Source organism: Simochromis diagramma, unplaced genomic scaffold, assembly GCF_900408965.1.
Source record: "Simochromis diagramma unplaced genomic scaffold, fSimDia1.1 OVJJ01000205.1, whole genome shotgun sequence".
NCBI classification, from domain to species: domain Eukaryota; kingdom Metazoa; phylum Chordata; class Actinopteri; order Cichliformes; family Cichlidae; genus Simochromis; species Simochromis diagramma.
The window spans coordinates 14,058,277-14,083,348 of NW_024386782.1; the positions used below are offsets into that span (position 1 = coordinate 14,058,277).

At 40.9% G+C, this 25,072-nt stretch overlaps 2 protein-coding genes across 3 annotated transcripts; both read right to left on the reverse strand.

The window, feature by feature from the left end:
* Positions 1-38: 38 nt before the first annotated feature.
* LOC120727632 (integrin alpha-6-like) lies at positions 39-12,478 on the reverse strand. 2 transcript variants are annotated; one of them, XM_040022021.1, is made up of 26 exons: positions 12,205-12,477; positions 7,106-7,233; positions 6,916-6,995; positions 6,464-6,728; positions 6,186-6,317; positions 5,855-6,068; positions 5,565-5,758; positions 5,363-5,460; positions 4,827-4,951; positions 4,650-4,745; positions 4,487-4,548; positions 4,193-4,359; positions 3,966-4,109; positions 3,773-3,882; positions 3,454-3,610; positions 3,292-3,366; positions 3,094-3,173; positions 2,858-2,932; positions 2,666-2,768; positions 2,364-2,534; positions 2,140-2,241; positions 1,926-2,036; positions 1,407-1,502; positions 1,156-1,281; positions 900-984; positions 255-359 (listed from the first exon to the last, which is right to left on the reverse strand). In XM_040022021.1, exons 1-25 carry the CDS (start codon positions 12,378-12,380, stop codon positions 916-918), a joined length of 3,156 nt encoding a protein of 1,051 aa, XP_039877955.1. In that variant the 5' UTR covers positions 12,381-12,477; the 3' UTR covers positions 255-359; positions 900-915. The 2 variants fall into 2 exon arrangements, with proteins under 2 accessions (XP_039877954.1, XP_039877955.1); XM_040022020.1 differs by lacking the exon at positions 900-984 and having other exon boundaries at positions 39-359; positions 12,205-12,478.
* Positions 12,479-19,134: 6,656 nt separating this feature from the next.
* On the reverse strand, positions 19,135-23,990 carry metap1d (methionyl aminopeptidase type 1D (mitochondrial)). The gene is made up of 10 exons (XM_040022024.1): positions 23,886-23,990; positions 22,769-22,926; positions 22,063-22,212; positions 21,835-21,983; positions 21,641-21,683; positions 21,369-21,532; positions 21,188-21,285; positions 20,914-20,961; positions 20,750-20,828; positions 19,135-20,457 (listed from the first exon to the last, which is right to left on the reverse strand). The coding sequence occupies exons 1-10, from the start codon at positions 23,923-23,925 to the stop codon at positions 20,367-20,369; spliced, it is 1,020 nt and encodes a 339-aa protein (XP_039877958.1). The 5' UTR covers positions 23,926-23,990; the 3' UTR covers positions 19,135-20,366.
* Between the last annotated feature and the right edge of the window lie 1,082 nt (positions 23,991-25,072).

A 25,072-nucleotide genomic window follows, 5' to 3' on the forward strand; every position in this document is an offset into this window, starting at 1 on the left:
AAGACTTATTAAACATCAAATCAGCCCCTGAAGCGTAATGTTTGATCCAGTTTTTTTTTTTTTTTGTTTGGTTTTTTTTTAATAACACATTTGATTATTTACAGTCCTCACTGTACAAAGGCAAGGCAGCAGGAAATTTATGAAACTGGAGTTCATCCGTAAGCGATGGTAAATCTATGGTGTTTCATTGGCTGTTAAGAATAGTGTTCATTGTCATGCCAGGTTGTCATCCAGGGTTTCTTTTCCAGGTTTTCCCAGTTAGCATTTCCAGGTTTTATCGCCCTCTCCTCCCGTTTGATCCGAACTGCGTTGTAACTGGGAACCTTATCTTCGTATTTGGCACGTTTAAAAAAGCCACACTGCAGAGAAAAGAGGGAAAACAAAACTCAGTATTCGGTTTGAGAACGAGGCCGTTTAAAGACGTTCAGAGAAAGCCAAGCGGTTTGAGATGTTTGTCATCGGTCTCTTTCACAGGTGCCAAAATGCAATTAATCCCATAAGAGGCGTAGATGAGCCATCTGCGCTCCTCTATACAGGAAGAAAAGGTGTTCAGTGTCCCCCGTTTTTAAATGTAGAGTGAAAGAAACCTTCAGACCGTGTGAGCGCAGGTGTAACAGCAAGAAAACAAACTGGAGACAGAAAAGGGGATGAAATCAAAGAGATGCAGAAGTTACCCCGAGTCCTCCTTAGAGCTTTAAGAAACAGTCGTTGCTTATCAGCCATCACCTCCCCTGGCCATGCATGTAGTAATACACACTTTGTTTTTGTTTTCTTAAATGGCACGTCACAGTGTGAGAATTGCCCACAGCCTGCCTGGTACCAGAAAGCAGCACTTTTGCAGCAAGGAGGAGCAAGACAAAAAAGGTTTCACTCAGTCATGATAGGCTGGGTAATTTTACCCTCTTTCTCTTTTTTTTATGCATTTGGTGTCAGTCTCTCTTTGTCTGACGGGTCCTCTTTATTCTTTTTCCCAAAGACTCCACACTGAGGAGAGGCAAATTATTAGAAAATATGTGCAATCGCTATAATAAATAGTGACAGTTGTTCTGTACAAGGTGCTTCACAGACTGCTAGACGTTCACAGATTTAAGCCTGAAGGCTTTATCAGTAAAACGTAGGACTACTGGGATAGGGTCTGTTCTCCTCTAGCCCTACCTTCCAAAGAAGGAAAGCCAGCAGGGCCAGCAACAGTAGCCCGAACAGGATGGACAGCACGATGATCCACCACGGCACTCCCCCATACCGAGCCTCACGCCTCTCTGGGAAGGCCGTCAGTCTCACCTAGGGAACACAGCGAAGTGGCAAAACGTGATGTCATAGTGTTCTCTGTATACTGTACAAAAACTCAGGCTTTATGTTTAGAGGGTGCACAGAACTGTGTAAAATCTGCCGCTATGTTCAATTACCTGCGTATTAGCGTTCATCCGAACGGTGTTCTTTATGTTATCAAGGTGCAGAGCAGCGTTGACTATCACCTCCACATGATGTAACATGGAATAATCCTGTTTGAAGAAAAGGTGAATCAAATCAAAGGAAATACAAAAGTAGAGATTCATGTCAATAAAGATGCTTTAACCCCTGAAACCCATATGTTATTTCTTTATTTCTAAATTTCCACCAGCAGGGGAAAAAAACCTCCCACATTAAGTCAGTAACAGCTGGAAGACTGAACTTTTTGGGGGATGTAATATTGACAGTTAACACTGTAACGCTGTCAGGCAGCTGGTGGTGTGATGGTTTGGGCCCTTTAGTAAAAAACTGCAGTCTTGAGGTCAACAATAACAGTTGTATCAACCCATGTTATCATAATTCAACTGTTATTTTTGAGATTAAATACCGAATATAGATTATACTGTTGCCATTGAAAAACATTTGGGGTTTCCTTTTTTCAAATCCAGAGATAACAACTGAGTACAACCACTTACCTCGATGAAGGTGCTATTCCAGAGGCGAGAGTGAAGACTGATGGCTGCATTACTGTCCAGGCTCCGCAGAGGGCACCTTATCTTCACACATTTTGCCCCATCGTCACAAGACTGTTGACAAGGGAGTACAAAGTTACTGCCAAATGCCCGTTCAGCTGGCTGAAAGGTGCATAAAATAATGTAATAGTCTAGAACAAACAAAAGGTTGCATTACCAGAGTTTTTGATTTCTTGCTCTCAATTAAGCGTAAAATAGTGCCCTCATCACTCCCCTGTGTTCCTGAGACTTCTCTCCTCTTTCTTGTGTTAACTTCTTCCTGAAATAAGAAAAGAAATGTATTTAGTTTATTGCCATTAACTCAACATCTTGTCAAAATAAAATACATTTATAAATTCTTTCATGGGAGGATGGCGATGACACATTAACGTGGCCTTTTACCTTTTTAAGAGGATTAATCTCACTTTTAGGTGTGCACTCTATCTGATCCCCTCCCCTGGTAGTGATTTTCATCAGGTAAAGCAGCCACTTTCCATCCGCTGTCTCCTTTGGCCAGTCAATGATGAGAGTGGCGGTCCCATAATCAGTCAAAGGCCTTCCCAAGTTGATTATCTGTAAAAACAGGAAGTAGTACAATTTAAGTTGAAATGTTCTTACTCGCCCCGTTCAGAACACAAAATTGTTGGTTTAACGATAAATTCAGGAAAATAAATGAACGATCTAGTTGCTTTTCCTGTACTCACTCTGAAGTGATGTGTGATGGCACTGCCAATGTCACTTTCAGTTTTAATGGCCGTCTCGCCTTTGACATCTCCCGTAAAGTAGACCTGAGATGGCGTGGCTTGTCTGCAGAGAGAAAAAATACACAGTAGCCAGCATGAGTCGGTGCACATCTATGTGTTTCCTGCACATTTATGTATATGCGTGTTTCTTACCCTGACACAGAGAGCTGTAACTCAATGGCCACCTTTGCCTTTGCTTTGACCGGCACTAATTGCTGCATGCTAGTTCTGTTGAAACAATATTTACACAGATATCAAATTACAAATTTTATTCTAACATACATAAACTAAGTTTTTTATATTCCAGTAGTGTAGCTATTGCATTTGCAGGTGCAACCAGTGTTATTTAGCAGTTGGGGCTGCAGGATTACAAGCTCGGATGTACTTACGTTTTCAGTTGAAGATTAACCTCTACTTCAGAGGTGTTGAAAGATATGCCAGCTGTACCCAAAATAATGTAGAAGGTGGTCTATAAACATACAGAGGTCCATATTTTATTCCGTGCTCTTATTATTATTTTATTAAGTGTTAATATTTATACATGTGGAGGCGAATTAGATGGTGCCAAACTGTGATTTTTCGCTCACCATTTCTCCCTTTTCAAAGGGATTTCCAAGATCACAATCGACCAGAGAACCATTTCTATTGGCTTGGCAGTTTACCTGAAATCAATAATAAGTCCAAATCAGAACTAAAGTGGGTGTCTGTGTATGTGAGAGAGAGAGAGAGAGAGTATCAGACACACTTACTTTATTAAGCAAGCGGGTTGCAGAGTAGGTTAAGGAGCTAGGAAAAGAAGCGATCATGGAGGCTTCGTACGCATCATCCCCACCTGCATTGCTCACGCTGACCTCTAAGGCGATTTCCTTCTGGTTACTGAGTGAGAGCACCGGCACACCATTCTCCCTTCAAACACACACAAATCGTGAGCCCGTTTGATGAAGTGTGCACATCTTTCACAGCTCGGTGCGGAAAACAGTGTGGCGAACGCATCTCAGGATGAGCATTTTAAATCAAGTTTTAAAAAAGAAGAAAACGAGAGAAAGAAAAGTGTTTTTATAATCTTACTTTGGTAACGGAATGAATTTTTCATCGTTCCAGTGGCCATAGTTATATTCCATCTGCAGATTGCTCTGACACACATTGTCAGACCCACAACCGGTCTTCATGAACTCCACCTGCAAACAACATTTTCACATTTAAGAAATAACACAGAATAGGAGGAGACATCACATAAACTGAATAAGATGGGCACACACACCACTGATCGAGTTGGCTGTGACGCTTTAGCATCCAGGACCGGCTGCAGCCCAGGACCTGGGCTCTGACTGCGTTTACGTCTGCCACCAATGATTTCCACAGACACATCAATGGGGATCCCGCGTAGCTTGTCTCGAATTTTTTCCTGAAGCACGACAACATAAACAAAGCATTACGCGCCGCCGGCAGTTAACTTGGATCGCGAGAGAATGCAGAAACCTTCGATACCTGCAAGGCGAGTTGTTGTTCAATGCACTGTTCCACTCCTTTCTTGTCCAAAGTGATGGTCCCTGAGGATTCATGGCTACTGCCAGGGGAGGAGTTAATGAAGGCCGCCCTGGTTTTAAGATTATTCTTCCTGTTTTCAGTGTCTGCCGCAAGGGTGTATTTGACCTCTGGATGCAACAGAGAAAGAAATACATTGTAAGTGAAAGTGAAGTATTGCTATGATAATAAGGGGAGAAAATGCAATAATGAAGATTGTTGCAAACTAAGGAGAAAAAAAATTGTGCCTCAACCTACCCAGTTTTGGAGCATAACTCACAGGATTGGCAGAGTAGGAGAAGCACGCTTCAATAGTCAAGCTGGGGACACAATCCAATTTATGTACAGTCAGACAGAGCACAGTTTTACAGCTCAGTGTTGAAGAAGTTTAGAAATTCAATAACAGATTGGGTACACGCACCAGAACTTGCTATTGTTTTCACAGTTGTTTTTGAGGAGGTCAATTTCCTTTGGTGTGATTGTGATTTTCTTCTGGATGTCAATAACCGGACGGGCTCTGTGAAGAGACGACTCGGTGAGCTTTTAAGTAAACAGGACGAGAGATAACACAATGTGATCCATGCGCCAGCTCACGCACTTGTAGACGAAGACAGAGTCTGAGAGGGATCCTACAGCCAGGTCAGGGTAGGAGTTGTAATCCAAGTCCATGTTTCCCGCCAAAGAGTAGCCAAACAGTTTCACTCCTGAAGGACCAGGCAGCACCTGACGGAGGAGGAACACATACCTTCATCAAAGCCACGTATTATACAGCATACATCCAGATACTAAAAGCACGCTATCTTTTAAAAAAATATTATTCTAATTAAGATGCTAAATTATAGTTATTTACTTCAATTCCAGAACAGAAAATCGTGTTTTATTGGTTGAATGTTATGCTTCATGACTTCTCCAAGAAGTCCAGAGTGCCGGCTCAAATCTGGGTATAAAAATGTGAATTCGGGGCAGCGAATTCATAATGCCAAGCCAAAGCACGTGTCATTTCAGGGCACCTATTCAAAATAACATGACTATTCCCCTTTGTTGAGCACTTGGCAGCTTGGCAGCACTTTTCTGCCACAACTAACAGGCATAACAGGAGAGTAGAAAGATAGAAATCAGGTGTTTATTGTGTACCTGTGAGGCTTTTTGAGAGATTTGTCCTGTTGCTGATCCATAGTAGATGTAAACCTTCCCTTTGCCCTTATCATCATAAGGAGCTCCCACTGCAAAATCTGGCATGAAGAACAACAACAGGGTGGTTATGTATTTCTGCTGATGTCAAGACTGACTAGCAGACCACAGTATACGTGTATATGCAGAACTATTGCATGCTCACCATCATAACGATCCAGATTGATGTCTCCCAGGTTTTCTACAGCCAGGCCAAACATTGAGTCCAAGGGTCCATTTATTCTGGTGGGTGTTACTTTGTTCCACTTTCCAGCGTTGTTGATGTAGACGTAGACAGCTCCTCCAATATCTCCATCCTTCTCAAAGTACTGTGGTGCCCCCACCACAATGTCCTCCCAGCTAATAAAGAAAACAGCATTGCACATTCATTAGAATAAAGCCACAGTAGCAACAGCGACGGTGCAGAAGTTGCAGGTTGCTGTTTGTATCACTCACCCATCCTTGTTGAGGTCCAGCACCGTAAGATCGTAGCCAAAAGATGAAGCCAACCCCTCGCCTTCTAGTGAGAACTCTTCAACTAATATGTTGCTTGTTTCGCCACCTGTCTTTAGCAGTACCACCGCTCCACTGTGGTTAGCTCTGGGAGCTCCAGCCACCACTGTTAGCTGGCCTTTCTTAGTCAAATGTTTACCTGAGTCCAGGGAGAAGCCTGACACAAAGAGACAAAGAAGCGATTCCTTAAATAATCAAAGAACCATGAAGTGCTAGAAAATATGTCTCTGTATAAAGCGAATGACTGGAATCACAGTCAGGTTATAGTTTTTACCCAGGTAGCTACTGGCAGGAACAGGGACCAGGTTAGGGTTCTTTTGGTTCTCGTCTCCTGCCTCATATGGACCATCATCAAAGATGCCCCTTTCTATGAAAGAGTCATTTTTCTGCTCCACGCGTACTATACCTTCAAGACGAAAGCAGAGGGGAGGCTTGTAAGTATTGACTGAAATAATCCTCACAAGCACATTCCTCTATTCTGATAGCTGGGAAAAAAAATTCATACAAAGTAGATTTATTACATTTCACAGTAAACATATGCATGCACACTACCTTTCCAGTTGTAAGCTCCAGGAGCCCCAAAGATGATGTAGTGGTAGTCCTTGTCGAATGTAGCAGAGAGGCCCTGCTGGCAGGAACCGAACATCTCGTGGCCTCTGGGCCTCTGGTCACAAAAATACCATCCACCTCCTTCTCCATTCTCATTTGAGTTCGTTTTTAATGACTGACTCAGCACGTAGCAGCGGCCAATTATGTCACGAGATTCCAACAACTCTAAGCCCACATTGGCCCGGCGCTGGTAGCGATGAGCACAGGTCTGCCAGGGGAAGCAGACACAGTTAAGTGCAGTGAATGAGACTAAGGTGTGCTTTGTTGGAGAGACGACGGTTATTTTTTTGACAATATCAATTTGTCGTTACATTAATAACCATCTGTTTGAACAACTAAACAGTAATAATGAGTTTTAATTAAATTTGTGTTCAGATACAAAAAAAAAACCTTACCACAACCTGGCCTCCTGGTCCCTGACTTTTGACTGTCACTCCCATCCACTGGTTTTCTTTGTCCTCTGTGGCCTTATTCTCTACGCAGGGATAAAAACAGGCACAGAGAAGACATTGCAACTCGACTTAATGTTTAAAATGACCAAATTCATATTAAGTAAAAATGCTCAAATGTCAGCTAATGTCTCACCGTCATTATCAAAGATAACCCTGCTGCAGTCACTGGTTGTGGTGCTCATGTCACAATTGTAGAGCCCTCCTGTCACGGAAGATTTTTGACGGTTCAAAGCTTTTGCTCTCGGGGCACCAACCAGCAGCCTGCAACAGATGCATGTATGAATCGGGCCCATACGCACTACAATCAAACACTCATTGTTACTCTGTTCTGACATACATTTATTAGCATGAGGGACAATCTGGCATTTCTTTCACTTGCACAGAAAATGATCACACATTCCACTGATACTCACACATACACACAGACTCACAAACACATATGCACATCCGCCACAAAACTGATGTTCCATGTCCTCACAGTGAACAGTCAAACTGAGTCAAAGAATCCTTTCAGGTCGCCTGCTGAGGATGATTGCACACACACACATATACACAGACTCTGCCTTTGTGGTCCAAAAAAAGGGCAAATGCCACACCCAGCCATCGATGATGGGCCTCCAGATATCAGGGTTTCCTACAAAGTGAATCAAGTCAACAATGTCATCCGTTGAAATTAAACTCTACACGGGTTTTCAAGGGAGAGAGTAAAGCACTGCCAGTACAATGATCCGTCTTTATCCAGCTTGCTTGGTCTGATCGCTGACCTTCAGAGTTAAGGTCGTCCGGCAAACTGTCATCCACAGATAAAATAAAGAAAAGCCATTTTAGCTGAAATACAAAGCATCCTCAGATACAAACACCATCCTGAAACATATAGCAGAGTAAAAAGCTGAGGCTTTATGAAACCATCATATCAGCTGTACAGACACCGAAAATGGTAGATATCAAACTAAACAGCCAGCCTACTGAGGCAGTATAAATCATGATGAATACTAACTCCAGCAAGGGTGATGGGTAATCACAACTATTTATGGCATACAAAAAATGTCAGATAGATGTCCAAATAGTCACGTACATTTGGAGTAAATTTCTCTTCAGTAGGCTCCTTTTGCACGACGGACAAGTACACTTTGTTTATCCTGTTTCAACCACTGGATTGGTTTGGCCTTGTTTCAGAAACCAGAACACTATAATTTTTGCTGTTATCCACCCATTAAGTGTCCCATCCAGCCTTTTTTAAATTATAAGGGGACGTGAATGACACTTGACGGTTCATACCACAAAGTCTGGAGTCAACTCTCCAGCTCCAAGCTCAGTATGCAAAAAACAGAAAACATGTTATCACACTAAAATTCTTGCAATGAGCTGAATTTTAGTGAGTCATCACCTCAAAAAGAGAACCGGAGGGCTAACAGTGAATTCCAGTGGATGCATATCCGCTCCCAGTATCCTCTGGGACACAAGAAGTAATAACAATGAATAGGAGATTTTAAAAAAAATCTCTCTCTCTCTCTCTCTCTCTCTCTCTATATATATATATATATATATACTCAATCAGCTGATTTTCTTTGGAGTAAATCCAACTAACAATAATGGGTTTGTTGGGAGCTGAAAGTGACGTTAGTCTACTCCGCAATTTCTAAAACACAAAAACATTTAGCAAAGAAGATGAATTATTTTTATTGCTGCACATTAAAACCTTTTTGGCACATGACACGATGTGTCAGGAAGTGTGATACAGCTGATGTGCGGCTTCGCTGACAGTGACCCGGCTGTTAATCTAATCATTTACCACCAGCGGAGGAAGGCCCGACGTCCGACGTAGACCACAGGAAGAACTAAGACAACTAAAAAGAGAGAGTGTGTGTGTGTTTGGGTCCAGCTGTGCATTGACGGTCGCACGCATAGAGGCAGCAGTTGAACACACAGATCAGCTCGTCCTGTGTATCGCAACAGATAGTTTAGAAAAGCCACTGGAGAGATGTCCCATTGAGAGAGGTGTGTCTTTTCCTTTTCTTTTTCTTTTTACAGCAGTGAACTGGCTGCCGGCTTAAGACACAACCCGTTGCCTAGTAACAGTCAGTGGCGCCCTATCAACTACAGGCATTTACTTCCAAATGGCCTTCAGATACAGAGGTTCATGACATGTTGCCCAACTTCTCTCTCCATCTTTCTGCCAGCATCGAGCTCACTGAATCTTACTGGCTGAAAAATGCTTGTATTTGGTGCCCAGATGTACACCTGATTTGTGTTCCTCTCAGCGTTTTTCAGCCATTACCTCTTTCTTTTCTTCAGCTTCCCCTCCTTTCTCTTTGATGTTGGATAACCAAAACTATCCTCAGGGGAATCTGGCTCTCATATGTGTTCTTTACGCAATACACAGCCCACATACACTAATACACTGAGTTGATTTGGTATTAAAAAGACACTGACAGCAAGATACTGACAACATCACTGAAACTACTGAAACTCACAGCCTGTTTCTAAATTCTTTACTCTTCTTGTTCCATGTTTCCATCTCTCCAGAGTCATATTATTTCACAAATCCCACAGAAATACACACACATATGCATTTACTTTCTCCCACACATTTCTCACACTCGATCCGACCTCTTAAAATACCCTAAACTCTCACTTGGTCTCCTCCTTCTCCCTCGTCTCTCCACTTATGTATTTTGTGCTTTCCCTCTTGACTTTATTATACAGACAGCTCCATCTGGCAATTATGAAGAAGCATGGAATGCTACACACATACACACATACAGATGTGTGCGCACATGCATATTCAGGTCCTGCCCTCTCCTGCAGGAACTTGCAACACTGATACCTGTAGGGCACAAACACTGTGAAATAAGTCTGAATACAAGTTGGCATGCATGGCCTGCAAAGAACTGTGACTAATAGTGCACACCCAGAGGAGACAAACATGGAGGTACACAGGTACAGACACACTAAACACACATTAGCACACAGTTTTCTGGAATGGATGTTATTGAACTATTGAATCAATCTATCTATCTATCTATCTATCTATCTATCTATCTATCTATCTATCTATCTATCTATCCATCCATCCATCCATCCCTATTTTGCCCCAGGTCAGGAATGTATAAAGCAAGCAGCACACTGAGCTCTCTGACAGTTTTCCAAATGACTGACAACAAGGCAACGCCTCACTGCTCAGCCACAGCATGCATCAGCACCATTAAAACCCACCAAACAGGCACTCACATGTGCACACACATCCACTGTCGGGACACGAATGCAAGTGCAGACACACAGATACAGCATCCACAGTGAGCGCACACTTCTCTAACAGTTACTTGCAAAAAACAGACATGGCTTTATACTCCAACACACGCACACACATATCACAACACGTGCACCTGATAGTTAGAAGTCAGCATATTTTAATTTATGGTTTTGCTTCAAAGGTTTTCTTTTCCCTCTCACAGAGCAGTCGAAAAATAGTTACAACTACCTAAGCATCCAACACTGGAGCATCTGACGCCTCCACTAAAAGTTCATTCTACGTTATTCCTACATACAAGTATTTTTTCCCCTTTTTTAACAGACTTTTCTGTTTTCTTGTATTTAACCTGAAGCTGACTTTGTGATAGCTTATAGCTTCAGTCTCGTGCAGATCACCATGTGTCTTTCATTTAGCCTGGAGCTAAGACAGAAACTGGCACTGTGTGTGTGTGTGTGTGTGTGTGTGTGTGTGTGTGTGTGTGTGTGTGTGTGTGTGTGTGTGTGTGTGTGTGTGTGAAGGTGCAGCAGTAGCAGGAGTGTGTAAAGTTTAAACTGTGTATTTAACAGCTGTGGAGAAGGTATAAAACTAGGTTTTAATCACTGCTGGGCGTACAGTGTAGGAAATCTTGCAGCCTGTGGTGTTGTGAGGTTCGGGTTAATAATTAAGCAAATACAAGTTAACTCAACTTAAACCATAATTTTACTTTATCTATGCAAAACATAGGAATGCCTAAATATTGATTTTTTTGTGTGGAAAAAGCCAGTTAATAGATGCACTTTACACATATTATTCCCATGATTACATCTTAGTCTCTACTGGAGGCACTTATGCTGTCTGCACCGCTCATAATGTACAGTTAAAAGTTAAAATGTGACAACTTTCACTCGGATACTCTAGATTACATAATACAACCTGAACAACATATCGCATGACTGAAATGGTCAAACCATATAGTGTTGCATATAGTGAAGCATGTAAGTACATGTAAGTAGCTACAGAAGAGACACAAATTCTAACAGAGACGCTTTTTTCCGACAGGGCAGATTTCCATGTGTAACCTGGTTGTCTGTTTAGCTAGGAAGTACATTAATGCTGGTAATGTGTAACATCTTCATTCGTACTAGAATCAAGGCAGATATAAAAGTGAAGTAATCAATTAATCCATCTGGGTCAGATGTGATTGTGAAATGTCTTTGTAAATAAAATGTAAATTAAATATCAATGAATTACTAAGAATTGCTGGGACTACCGTGCAGTTTAAAATAAAGCAGGACATGAACCTTCAGTCTGCCGGAGGGGGGAAAAGTCTCAAGTTATCTGCTCTGAGGTCAGTTTATAATCAGGCTGTTCCAATCAGTGACCACTTGATGGCACTTGTTCTTTATGCAGGGTGACAGTCCCCTCTGAAATAGTGCCCAAGAAAATACCAACAGTGATTCACTGAGATGTTTTGCCCCCCCCAAAAAAGTCAAGGCTGGGATCCCGGTTGAAGTCAACAAGAAAGGAGGAATGTGAACGCGCGCCGCGTGCAAGCGCAGAAAGAGTTGCCTTCTAGCTCCAATGAAAACTCACAAATAAGTAACCTGAAAGAAGGAAATATTAACAAGAAAGACGGGCATCGAGTTAAACTTATAAGAGCTCGTGTGGCCTAAAGAAGAAGGAGAAGAAGCTGTTGGTGGAATTGTTTCGTACCTGACAAACCTGACCTGACCTGATCACGTACAGGCCTACTTGCGGTGCTGCTGAGGTAACTCACTTGCGGTCTGCGGCTCCCAAAAGTAGTTTTAGGCGGATTTTTTTTTTCTTCCAGCCGTCTAAAGTGTGTATTGTGCAGTAATAATTTAATTATATGTATATGTATAATTATATGTATACTGGAGTTCATTTTAAACACACTGAGGTGTCTTTCAAGGAAAAAAACAATTCCATTAACAGCCTCCGGACATTTTATCCTTTAAAAGCAAAACTCTGACACTTACATTCTCTTTTCCTGCGGAAGGAGCTGCCGGTGCATGGCGAGAGAGAAGCCGAACAGGCTCCCGGGGTCTCCGGTCTTCCGCTGGACATTGTCGGTGTCCAAGTTGAAAGCCGAGAGCAGCCCACAGCTAGAGAGAAAGGCGATTAGCCAAAGTCCACAGGTGATCCAGCCCTCCATGAAAACGCGAAGCTTCCTTGAACTACTGAAAAGGGACTCCTTAGTGCAGGAGGTGCAGAGTGCGACTGAGGGCTGCTGCTGGAGGACTGACTGCTGTCCACTTGTTAGCCGCTCCTCCTACCTCTCATGCACCCACACATCCCACCCCATCCTACCACACCTCAGATTGCTTCAAATGCAGTTTACATGCCAAAATGTAACTCTGATGGAAACATTAGTCTGTTGTTAGTTTCCAGTAGATCAATGCTGTAATCTAACTGGGTCACTAATGCCTGAGTCTGCCTAACAACGCATTTATGGCAAGAAAAAATGGCTGTATAACACTATTATAAGGCCTGCTGGTGAGCTCCCCTGGAAACGACCAAAAACAAAATACATCATAAAATCCCACAAGTGGGAAAAGATCGTCAAGATATCCGGTGACATAAGAGCAAATTGTGCCTGAGCCTACCGACTTCAAGCATCCATTTAATTAAGAAAGAGTCAGCAGCTTTGGGAGAGAGGAAGAGTGAAACATGCTGCTATAAGTAGATACTGATTCCCCCTCTTGGCACTGGTTGCACAGTCTAGACAATGGCAACACAATGACAAGGGAGTGGGAGACAGATGAGAAGAGAGAACAGCATGTGAGAAACATACAGTGTTGGAGCGCAGGAAGAGAAGAAAGAGAAATATGCAGGCCTCTACTACAACAACAATCCACAATTTAAATTTACAATCTTTCTGGCACTGTTGATCAGATGGTATCACCCTGGGGCCTGTGTCCTCTGTAATGAATCATTAGATGAGTCAAAAGGAGCCAGAGACTGCAGCGGGCACAGACCCACACATTAGTAGACTCTGTCACCAGATGATTTTCAAGGCATTCCATGAGACGGTGACCCAAAGCTTGTCCTCACAACGCAGCATATCCGCAGACAACGACGGCTTTGTCTGCTGAAAGAGGGCAGACGGGGAGGGAGAGGGAGAAAGAAACTGCCCAAATACTGTACTATAAAAGGCACAAATAATAGAGGAATGGAGTGCAGAAAGGGGAAAGGGCAGAAGAAGAATGTGATTCCTGTACAGTTACATTGTTTATTTAAGTCTTTGTTAATGGGAAAAATTGATTGATGATCGGATCGTTCAACATTACAAAGCCTAATTTTGGGGGGGTTTAGTAAACATAAGGTGCACTTTTTTGATATTCCAATGTTAGAGGAGACTACGGTAATTCAATCAACGTTTAAAAACATTCTTTTTCTCTCAGTCAGTCACATGTTTGGCAGCTGATAATATTATCACGTCAAAATCTCATTCTTAATCTAGTGGAATCTTTAAATCATGTGGCCTTCCAACTTTATATATGTGTCTTTGTCTTGGTACAGTAGAGCTTTTAAGGTGAGCATGCCAACTGGGCAACCGTCAGCAATTTATGACTGCAGATGGTCGGATACAACAGTCAGCCTTATCACTGATAAGAGCGGGAGTGTGTGGAGCCAAGCAGCGTCAGTTAGCTTAGTTCACCCTTGCCTTGAACCTTCAGGTTTAAAGTGTGTTTGTGTTTATATGTGGCAGTTCTCATTACTTCTCGTGTTTTTATGTTTTCATTCCACTTCTGTTCTCCTTCGGTCTTACTTTGCAACTGCTGTAAATTCATAAAGATTTTATTATAATTTTTCTTTACTTCACATATTTCACTACATGCTGTTTCTTTTTCTCCTTTACTGTCCTACAGTCACTGGTCTCTCCACTGGGTACACCCGTTCAGCTCTTTAACACAATTATCTAATCAGCCAATCACAGTAACTAATGCAACTCCTGCTGCAGTTCAAACCAAGAGTCAGAATGAAGAAGAAAGGTGATTTAAGCGACTTTGAATGTGTCTTGATTGTCGGAGTCAGACAAGCCAGTCTGTGTAATTCAGATCTACTTTCCTGCACAACAATCTGTAGAGTTTACAGAGAATGGTACAAAAAAAGAGAGGAGTCCAGTGAGCAGCAGTTCTCTGGGTGAAAACCTTTGTTGATACCAGAGGTCAGAGTAAAATGGCCAGAGTGCTTTTAACCTATAGAAAGACATAACCAAGGTGGAGCAGGAGATTCTCACCATGGATGTGCAGCTGACAATCTGCAGCCACTGTGTGATGCTATCGTGTCAGTATGGACAAAGTCTCTGGGGATTGTGTCCAGCATCCTGTTGAATCTGTGCCATGCAGAATTAATGCAGTCCTGACAACAAAAGCAGTCCAATGTGGTACCAGCAAGATGTGCCTAATGAAGTGGCCGGTGTGTAGCTCACACATTTCGTCTATTGTAACATTTGTGCATAAATCTTGTGACAAACTGTCCTGACAGTAGAGAGGCACAAGTCCTGTACAATCTCACCAGTGCATCCATCTTCAAATGATGAATTAATTTAACATCTTTGAATTTCAGTTTATTTGCTGCTAACATTAAACAGTCAGTGATTTTCTTCCTCAACAATTACAATAATGTGGATATTTTCTATAAAAACAATTCATATGCTCACACACATAGCATATTTTCTTAATGATCTACACCCACAATTAAGATCTTAGTCATGTGTACGGGACAGCATGTTCGGTGTTACAACAGGAAAACCCTTCCCCCGGGTGCCAGAGGAGGAAAATGGCAGTGATAGCAAACTTCTGGCACACGCAAGTCCAAATGCAGCACCTGAACTTGTCCAAGCCACACCCCAAACTTCTTAAGCTGCACCTGTGGGTGTAGCACACTGAACTAAGAGCGATGAGTGTTGTAGAAACATGTAGCCTAGGGATACTGAGAAACGCACACACATCGGTTTCACAATCACACCAACCCGCAGATCTTTCATAACTGCAGCACACCGACTCTCTGTACTTTCACTGAGTGCATAAGGCTGTAAATATCCTTAACCTGCTTAATGCAAGCAGGAAAATGATATTGTAAGTGCAAATGAATAATCTGCATTCTAACTGGCCTCTTTTATTCATAGCATTGATCAAATTTCTTAGCATATCTTATGAGATGAAGACACACTCACAGTGTAGGCTGTAACAGATCCTTGATCTCTCTCGATGAGTGTATTGATTACAGTCAATAAGAAGTAATTGCTGTAAGTGCAGTTGCAACGTGCTAGCGGCCTCACCTTTGTGCATTTTTCTCCCAAATAAGCAACACGTCATGTCCCAGGCCTGCAGGGGATGTAATGTAATATGGCTGTAGCTGTGCATTGATGAGTCCAGGTGTGCTTCAAAAATGTTGGGCAACCTGAGTGGGTCAGTTTTCTGGTTAAGACAGAACACCTTCATTTAAATACCATCTGTAGATTGAAGTAAATGAAAATGTGGGTAATTTGGTTAGTGGATTTTTTTCTTCCCTGAGTTATAAAGAAATGGGAAGCTTGCTCTCCTTTCAAGCCTTTCCATCCTTACCCAAATTTGTCCACACCTCCCAGTGAGGCCCATGCACTCACAGCTGAAAGGCCATTGCTTTAACCTCTATAACCGGTTTCTCTGAGCATTGTGAGGCATTGTGAGAGAGCATTGTGCAGGGCATTGAGCTCCCAGTGTGTTTTGGGGAATAATGCCTATGTGGGAGTGTGCATCTCAGAAGACAACAGACACAGACAGAGGCCATTTATCAAAGACCTTTTGGAGCCGCCTCAGGCGATACATACCATCTACACACAGACACATAACACTGCACTCTTGCTCTTATTTTGACAGCATGCTTTGGATGTTTAGACACAGGAAGGACAACGAGACACACAGAAGCCACGCAGATCAAGCCCAAATCAAGCCACTTATCTGTGGCTCAAGAGCACAAAATCGGTTCTTTCATATATTTTTTTTCTGCTCTGTTGAAAAGCCAGAAAGAATTCCTCACAATGAAACAGTGCAGAGGTCATAAGAGAAAGCTTTCCACCTTAAATCAATCAAATGGAAACCCTCCCTGTGTCATTCTGGCGACTCCAGTTTACTTTCATGCATATTAGCTATAACGTGTGACACACATACTCTATAGAGACAATTTTATAATAATTAATGTAGTTTGTCCTTGGTGATTTTTAAATACATATACAAAAATAAGGAATTAAGTCTCTTTTCAGGACAATAGATAAAATTTATAGTGTTTTCCAGACTTCTTGAAGGACATTCAAAGCTTTTCTTTGGATGTTGATGACTTTTCTGTCAAGATAATCACACACTGCTTTAATAATGTTAAGGTCCAGTGCCTAGTGTTCCATGGTAAAGATATATCCACTTCCAGACATGCATACATGCATTCCCAGTGTAGTTTACACATACCTGTGCTTTTCTCCTTCTAACTTAACACTGGCTTCTTGACCTCCTTTTATTGAAACCACTCCTGATGAGGCTTTAGTGAACAGTAGGTTTTTTCCCTGCAGATACAATTTCAAATTTGTTCTTTTCTATGTTGTCTGTTATTTGTAGATGCAACTCAGATTCATCCCTTGAGTTAGTTGTCTATGCTTGAGTTATGCAAAAGGGCAGCAATAGGTCAGTAAACAAATAAAATCAAAACTTGAAAATCTTCAAAAAGTCTGGAGAACTGCTTCTCAAGATCAAGTCTGGCTCCTTTGAAGCAAATATAAAGAAATGAGGGCTGGCTGAAGACTTTTGCACAGTAGTTTAGGTAACATATGTGGATGAATTTTAGCTCAAGGGGTGACAATCTCATTTTATGTTTGCTAGGTCACTTTCATTATACTGAAGTATTCCGGCAGCTGTAGGAGGAACTGCCTTTGGTACATCTTTTTGGGATCTAACTGTGATCCAACTAGTAAGTTTGACTTTACTAGGACTGTAGTTTTTGACCAAATACCTACAATCTTAGGGACAGACTGGGCTTGTGTACTCCCAATAGCCAAACGTTAGCATGCTAACAAATGGAAATAATAAACATTGCCAATAAATACCTGCTGGCAAATTCCCAGCTAAACCACATTAAAATCATTTAAAGTTGTTTTTTCCTCATTGCAACCTCAGTCTGAAGAAGCTGAGTTTATTCCATCGATGTCATCATGTAGTTACATGTCCTGTACAGTGAATGTTCACGTAACGAGCAACAAACTCAGCTCTTTTTGTTTTGCCTTTAGGTGTTCTGACTAAGTCCCTACTGAGACTCTTAGTCAGAAAGATTCAATAAACGCCATCTGTGCATGAGTGAGTGAGACGGATCTGCCTCCACAAGTCTGAAAATGATAGATCATTGTGTTAACATCATAAATTCAGAGGGCACCAAGGAAACCAAGAATTTCTGTGGTGATCCTCACAGGTACATGTGATATATCGCAGGCTGGCTGTCTCGCACAGACACACACACACACATACATTAATGCTGGTATGCACAGACAGAATGTGAGAAAGTCTGAGAAACATAACACGTTAATCTACTTCCACAGTTATGACAGAACAACTTTGTGCAATAGGCGGTAAATATCATGATGTAGAATAAGGAATGCAGATGTCATATGAGCATCAGATGTGCCTTTAACTTCAGCATTAGTGTGTCTGCAGGAAAAAAAGCACATCTAATTGCACAGTGCAGACCCAGCACACGAAATGTCAGAATTCAACAACCACCCATCCAGAAACCAAGACTGTACGTACTCTTGGAGAAGGTGCTGACCAAATGAGGAGCTGGTGTGACTACATTCAACATTAACTGAAGCTCAAAAACAGACAGTTTAAAACTAAACAAAAGCGCCGGTTAAGATTCAGGCTTCTCACTACAAACATGTATTTTCAGTTTTAAACATATTTGATACTTTGGCTTTAAATCCCAGAAATGGGAAGTGTTGCAACAGGTCTTGTCAAATACTTTAATTACAGAAAATACTTTCTGCATGCATAACTCACGTGCTACACACCAAATCTAGTTGAGACAAGATTAATGTTGCTTTATTGCACAAAAAACAGTCTTTCCCCACATAGACAGATAACAAACTTTGGCATCCTATTGACAAAAGTCCACCTCTTGCATTATAAGAACTATAATCATATCAAGAGTTTCACAAACGGTCACATGATGATGTGGCAAAAAGCAAACAAGTTCTCCTGTAACCCTTCTCTAGATCTCAGGTGTAGCATTGCCACACAAATACATGTACACAGTTTACTTGAACTTGTAAGTAAAGTACAGATTTCACATCTTTAACAATAAAAAGTGTTTTGATTTTGTTTTTTTAAATAGTCAATGTTCCATTTGAAATGTAAAAGCAAGCAGGGATTTATTGGGAAAACTGCAGTTCACATAAGGAGATCAGGAATGAGTCCCAACTTGCAGGAAAAGAATGTGAAGAACAGAGGATTCAGATCCAGAGACCAACACCTCTGCCTGCCACTCCCTGTTCCTCCCTAAAACCTCTCCTCTTACTCACCTCTGCTTGCACTTGTATCTGATCCTTGCCCCATGTCCCCTTTGCCTTCTAAGATTGTTTTCAGATTTGTGTCATGCTTTATAATAAATGAATCACTAAGAATTGTTTACCTCACTCTTGAACTGATTTACAGGCAGCTCACACACACACACAGCTCAACACACCCTGCCCTAAAATCAGATGAATTGTTAGGAAGGAAAAAAAAGCTACAGTAAACAGAACATCGCTTCACTTCTTTGAAAGCTTTCTTTGCCACGTTACATGTGATTTTTTTCTTTATTTTAAAACATATATCATAAAAATGATCATGATATAATCTCATTATCATGTGTCACGCATCAATTAAAATGACATGAATCATTTCCTGGTTGGACATGTGCAGACTACAGCTTTATTTGATTAATCCTTCCTGCCTCACCCACAGGTGGCACTGGTATGGGCACACAGATACGCATACACATCATACACTGGCAGGAAGTGAAAACACCCTCTGGCAGGCTTAAATCCAGTAGCTCTTCCCTTTTTTTCCTCCCCGAAGCATCATCAGTTTAACACGCCGCCTCAATTACGGCAGCATTATGAGGTTTTACATTTTCAACAACGCATAATGTTCAAACACTCAAACATATGAGAAGACAGCTCTGTAATGTTGCTCTGCTAAATCGACCTAGGGAGACAGAAGATGCAGACAGTGACGAGGAATTTGAAATGTCGAACAAAAGGATTTTGTTATGCCTGGAATTTAAAGCCTCGAGCACAATTTTTTAACCTCTTGTTTGTCCAAATTCTCTCACTCACCGCGTAAGTTGTTGAAGTGTGCAGTGAGTGAATCTGTTATATTTAGTGAACAAAGATGTTAAGAGTTTATGACCATATAACAAAAATATTTGTGTGTCAAGTGAAGTAAACCTCTGGCCCTGTGAATACATGTGCCAAACTGATCTGACACATGAGAAACCTATGCAGATAATACAACGTCTGATGGTGTGTGCTGCCATCTGCTGGCCATACTCCACAGAACGTCAGTCATCAACAAGCTCACTAAACCTTATCTAACTGATGTATGTCATTCATGTGTTTCAAAAGTCTCACTAAATTGTCGTAAATGACTCTAATACAGAATTAAAAGGAATTTTGACACCTAATCACAATAAAAGGCTTTGAAACTGCATTTTGAGTACAATGAGAGATCTTTTACAGAAAATATACAAAGAAGCTGAAATGTGGGCTTTGTGACATTAAGTCTGTGGAAAGTCTTCTTGAGAGAACAGATACAGGTGTTGTAATGAGGACTGCATCATGCTCAAGTTTAACCATGTTAAAAAGAAAAATAGATCAATGTTGTGATCCTGCAAACCAACAAGGTTTTAATTAAATACCTTAAAAATCCTCACTCATACACAAAACCGAGCTTCAATAAGATCCACTCCAATGCCATCTTAAATATATCGATACGTGTAGTTCTTTATATTTACTAGAGCCCTTTTTTTTACTTGACAAATAGAAACTGTGTAGATTAAAATATGTTCCGTTATTTCTTCCATTTGTCATCCCAAAAGGTAGTGTAGATTTTCAGCTGAGGCACTCTAGGGCTCATCAGTTTGATGCACTGCTCTCTTCTGGCAGTTTGGTGAGAATATCCACACCGTCCGCTGTGATAACCACTGTGTGCTCAAACTGAGCTGACCTGCAGGACAAAACAAACATGTAAGATCTTAAAAGAAGAGATCAACATTTAGAGGAATAGCTTTGATATTTTTGGGTGCAGCTTATGGAAATAGCAGACAATTATTTTAGTTTAGTGTAAAGATTGGAAAAGGTCTGGCTCTCCAGAGTTTAAAAATAGCAATACCAGCATCTAAATTTCTCGAATTAAAGTGCTAAATAAATAAATCTGCACAGAAATCAGAATGACTGAAACCTGAAAGTCGGGAAATAGCATGTAATTTAAAAAAGGCCTTCATTTGTGCACTGTGTACCTTTTATCATCTACAGAAACTGCAGTCCACTTGTCCTTCAAGATTCTGAACTCTGCAGACCCCTCCATCAGGATAGGCTCTACAGATTAACAGATATTAGTAACCCTACACTCATAAACAGCATCATCTTAATGTGCACACAGAGACTGTAAAGTGTAACTTACCTATCGTGAAAGCCATCCCTTCATCCATGGTCATGTCATTGTCGTTAGCTAAAATAAAGGAGAAGAATAGTGGCGGCAAAGAAAAAGCATCAGGCTGAGAAGAGAAGACGTTTTAAGTTAAGGTCATTTAGTGAATCAAATTAGGGGAAACAACACAGGCAAACATCAAATAAAAAGTGAATTTGGATAAAACCAAAAGCGTGTTTTTGAATGAAGCCCACTATCTTATGACCTCACAGAGACATTTAACATTTGACTACAGACCCAAACTCACCGTGGTGCCAAATCTCAGGATGGCAATGAAAATGGGAGCCTATTCCATGCCCAATGAAATACGGACACACTTGGAAGCCACTGGCATGGGCTATTTCACTGTAAACAGTACAAAAAAATATATGAAGAAAGAAAGAAAAGTAGTACTGTATGTGATATGCAGCTGACGAGTATGTGTGTACCTGATAGTATTTCCAATAACACAAAGCTGTGCACCTGGTTTGCAGGCATTGATGGCTTCATCTCTGCAACGCCTGGCGGTTTCCACCAGTCGCCTCCCAACCTCGTCAACCTGACCAATCAAGAAGGTTTCTGAGGTGTCACCATGGTAACCATCCAAATACACCTATCAGGAAGAGGCAGTGATAACTGATTAGATTACTGCCGGCCTGACTGATCACATGCACTATGGTATGCGAGTTTCTCTGGGTGATTACGAAAGGAGTGAACTTACAGTTACATCAATGTTGATGATATCTCCATCTTCAAGTGGCCGACTACAGGACATGTTAACAATAAAATCTTATTCAAAAGTGTAATACTGAAAGAATTATATTACCACCATTCATTTAAATGTTGGGTTTTTTACTAAATGTTAGAGAATAAAAGGAAGGAAAGTATTCTAAAGGAAATGAAACACCCATTTACCTGTCAGGTATGCCATGACAGACCACGTTGTTCACAGATGTACAGACTGATTTGGGGAAACCCCCGTATCTGAGAGGGGACGGGTAGGCATTGTGCTTGATTGTCTCTTTGTGCACGATGAAGTCTATTTCTTCTGTTGTCATACCAACCTGAAAGGCACAAGCTGTTATCTTTGTGTTGTTTTCGACGGCATGAGAACAAAAACAGGACATGCAGTAATATGCTTACTTTCAGACTGCGCCCAGCTAGGAGCAGCACATGTCTGGCCAGCTGACATGCTCTAGTCAGGCCTTCGATCTGCTCTTTGTCTTTGATTTCTATGTAGTCTGGCCATTCTGGGACAAGTCCAGTCTGCACATAGTTAGGCTGCACAATATGCTACAGGAAGGGAGCAGAGGCAGGACAGGATGTTAAGGATGAGTCTGTTTTGTAAGTTCAATATAAAAGTTTTAAAAAAAAAGAAGTTATTTCTTCTTCTTATTATTATTATTTGTTATTGGAGTCCAAACCAAAAGAAATGATGAAACTCCTCAAATGACAGATGTTAAGAGTGTTTCTCATTCTGAGTTCGTACAATTCTCTTAATTCATTTTTACTGCACCTCTTGTACATTTTATCCAACATGTGTTTAATCCTAACTGAAAACCTCCAGTAGAATAATATAAAAAGCTCTCATAAGTTAGTAAGAGTTGACATACTTCACCATGAAAATAAAACTTATATTAACCTAACTAAACTAGTCCCAAGATCCCTCCTCTCCACTGATGACCCTTAACCTACCTATATGCATATGTTAAACATTTCAGCTTTTACCTACAGCCTATTGCAACTGCTGATATTAAAAACACTCCTCTCAGCATGTTGAGCAGAATCATAAGACGTTCAGTTGTTGATTCAGCTAATAAGGGGGTCATTTTAGGCAGGGTACTTGTACCTTGGGTACTGCATAGGCGGGCCTGACAGTAGCTGGGCGAACTACATTGTGAGAACGTTTCCACTTCCTCCAGAAGAAACGTCGATGCTGCTGACACAGCAAGGCTGTGGGGGGACTACAGCTGCCCAGACAAGCTCTGCGCAGAAAACTGGCCACTCCTAGAGAAAAGAAGAGTAACGCAATGATGAAGAGAGCCCTCTTAATTGAAAAAGGGTTCATTAAGTGCTAAGAAGTTTAGACTTTCAGCACATTTTCTTTAGTCTCCTCTTCAGCAATTATTAGAAACAATGTTTCTTTTATACTGCATCAGGCATGCATAAAACCACTGATTTTTAGAGTGGTTCTCAAACTTTTCCTGGCATGCAGACAACCCCAAAAACATCCCAAACAAAACAAAAGCATCCATTATGAATTTTATGAAGGAGGTCAGCATCATTTTGGATGTTCGGATGCGAGCTGAACTTTGGTTACCTATGTGAACATTATGGATATACAGTGTTCAAGCGCTGTGGTCCTGGTCTTGTCTGAAAAACAAAGCTTTTCCAGCCTTCTGTGTAGAAAAGATTTGGAGGCCACAAATAATGAGTGGCCACTTTAATAGGTACACCTGTGCTATCTCATGTATACCAACTGAGCCGATTTAGCCTAAATAATGATACGTTCATTGTCGTTTGTATTTTCAGTTCGCAGTTATGTTAAGTGTCTTATATGCTTATTTTACACTGGGCTTAATTCTACTGAGGGTTGTTTCAATAAAATCACCTTAAACAACGAATGGATAAAGCCATGTTTGAGAAGCTGCACGTTGCGTGGGCTTTGCGCCCACAATCCAAAGACGTGCGGGTTAAACGGTAAATCTAATTTGGTTCTAGATGGTCGTAAACGTGTCACTGTTTTTTGGTTCTCTCTGGCGGTCTGGGAATTTAGCAGCCTCTTAGAATTAATGTTATTCTCAGGCACTCAGATTAAAGTCTTCATTATTTAAGTGAAGTGGAACAAATGAAACTCGTTAACTTGTTTAAAGCGGTCTTCATATACTGAACTCGCTGATGCTGAATGAATGAATAGTGTGTGTGCGTATTCTGGAAAATGAGTGAGAAAGGCTTCAGCGCTGTACCTGACGATATTGCAAGTCCTGCTGAACAGCGCGCCGCCATGCTTTCCTTGCAGAGGTCACGTGGTTAAGGAATCACGTGGTGCTCGGCTGCCGTTTGTAAGCAAACATTTTTATTTATTTATAGCACCCGCTATGAAAAGTATTTCCCAAGTGCTGTTAAACAGAGCAAGGGGCTGTTAATAGAATTTTTCAAATATATTCTGGATACTCACATGATTTTACTCCACGCAGAAACAAAATTATTTCACTAAAAACAAATTTACCAGGGTCAAAATTATTAGCTGGTTTTAGAAAACAACAAATGGAAAATCCATAAATATGCAGTTGTTTCATATTAATAGTAAAATCTCTTAACTCCTAATTACTAGTAAATTACAGTAGCCTGTGAATCTGGCACCTCCCCTGTAATGTCACTAGAAGGTCAACCTCCAGAACTGTTCTCTCTGTCTGCTAGACTCTTTGATATTTACTATTGTTTAGTTTCACAGCGTCTGTTTTCCTTCCAGTGAGTTTCCTGTCTGGATTCAGTTTTCCTTTCCCAGTGGATTTTTGTATTCTTTAGATTTGCATCAGACAAAATAAAGTGCCACCTTTTGTTATTCAGTTTGTCTCAAAGTCTTTGTTCTTCTCCTCTTTGTGTAATTCTTGATGGTTGTTTTTACTTCATTTTAAGACCTGCTATTTTAAGACCTGCTAAGGTCTTTAAATTATAACTTTAAAGATAATTTTTAAAAAGTACAATTAACAATGGACACTGCTAAAAACAACAATTGAAACCAGAAAACTTAATGTGAAATCTAATTTTTAATAACAAAAATATTATTTAAAAAAACAAATGGAAATCCATAAATATGCAGTTGTTTAATCTTAATAGTAAAATCTTTTCACTCCTTTATTGTTAGTAAATTACAGTAGCCTGTGAATCTGGCACCTCCTCTATAATGTCACTAGAGGGCGCTCTGATTGTCTGTAGAGCGGATTGACCAGCGCGATGTTGGAGATTGCAGAAATTGCTGTTGGAAATCTATACCTGATGGTGCTGCTGTGATTAAATATTTTTGTCCTTCAAATAAATGTAGGTAAATATGGAAAATAAAGACTGAGTCTATGACCTCATGTCCTGCAGGTAGAACAGTACTTCTTTTTTGGATGGATGGATGTGGATGGATGGATGTATAACACATGTA

Coding starts and splice junctions, on each gene's coding strand:
- LOC120727632 (XM_040022020.1), bottom strand. CDS start 12,380: ATGGAGGGCTGGATCACCTGTGGACTTTGGCTAATCGCCTTTCTCTCT. Junction 6,318..6,463: donor TGGAGCTTACAACTGGAAAG/GTAGTGTGCATG, acceptor TTCGTCTTGAAG/GTATAGTACGCGTGGAGCAG. Junction 3,611..3,772: donor AAATTCATTCCGTTACCAAA/GTAAGATTATAA, acceptor GTGTGTTTGAAG/GGAGAATGGTGTGCCGGTGC.
- metap1d (XM_040022024.1), bottom strand. CDS start 23,925: ATGGCGGCGCGCTGTTCAGCAGGACTTGCAATATCGTCAG. Junction 22,213..22,768: donor CCGCCTATGCAGTACCCAAG/GTACAAGTACCC, acceptor CCCTTCCTGTAG/CATATTGTGCAGCCTAACTA. Junction 20,962..21,187: donor TCCTGAGATTTGGCACCACG/GTGAGTTTGGGT, acceptor CCTTTATTTTAG/CTAACGACAATGACATGACC.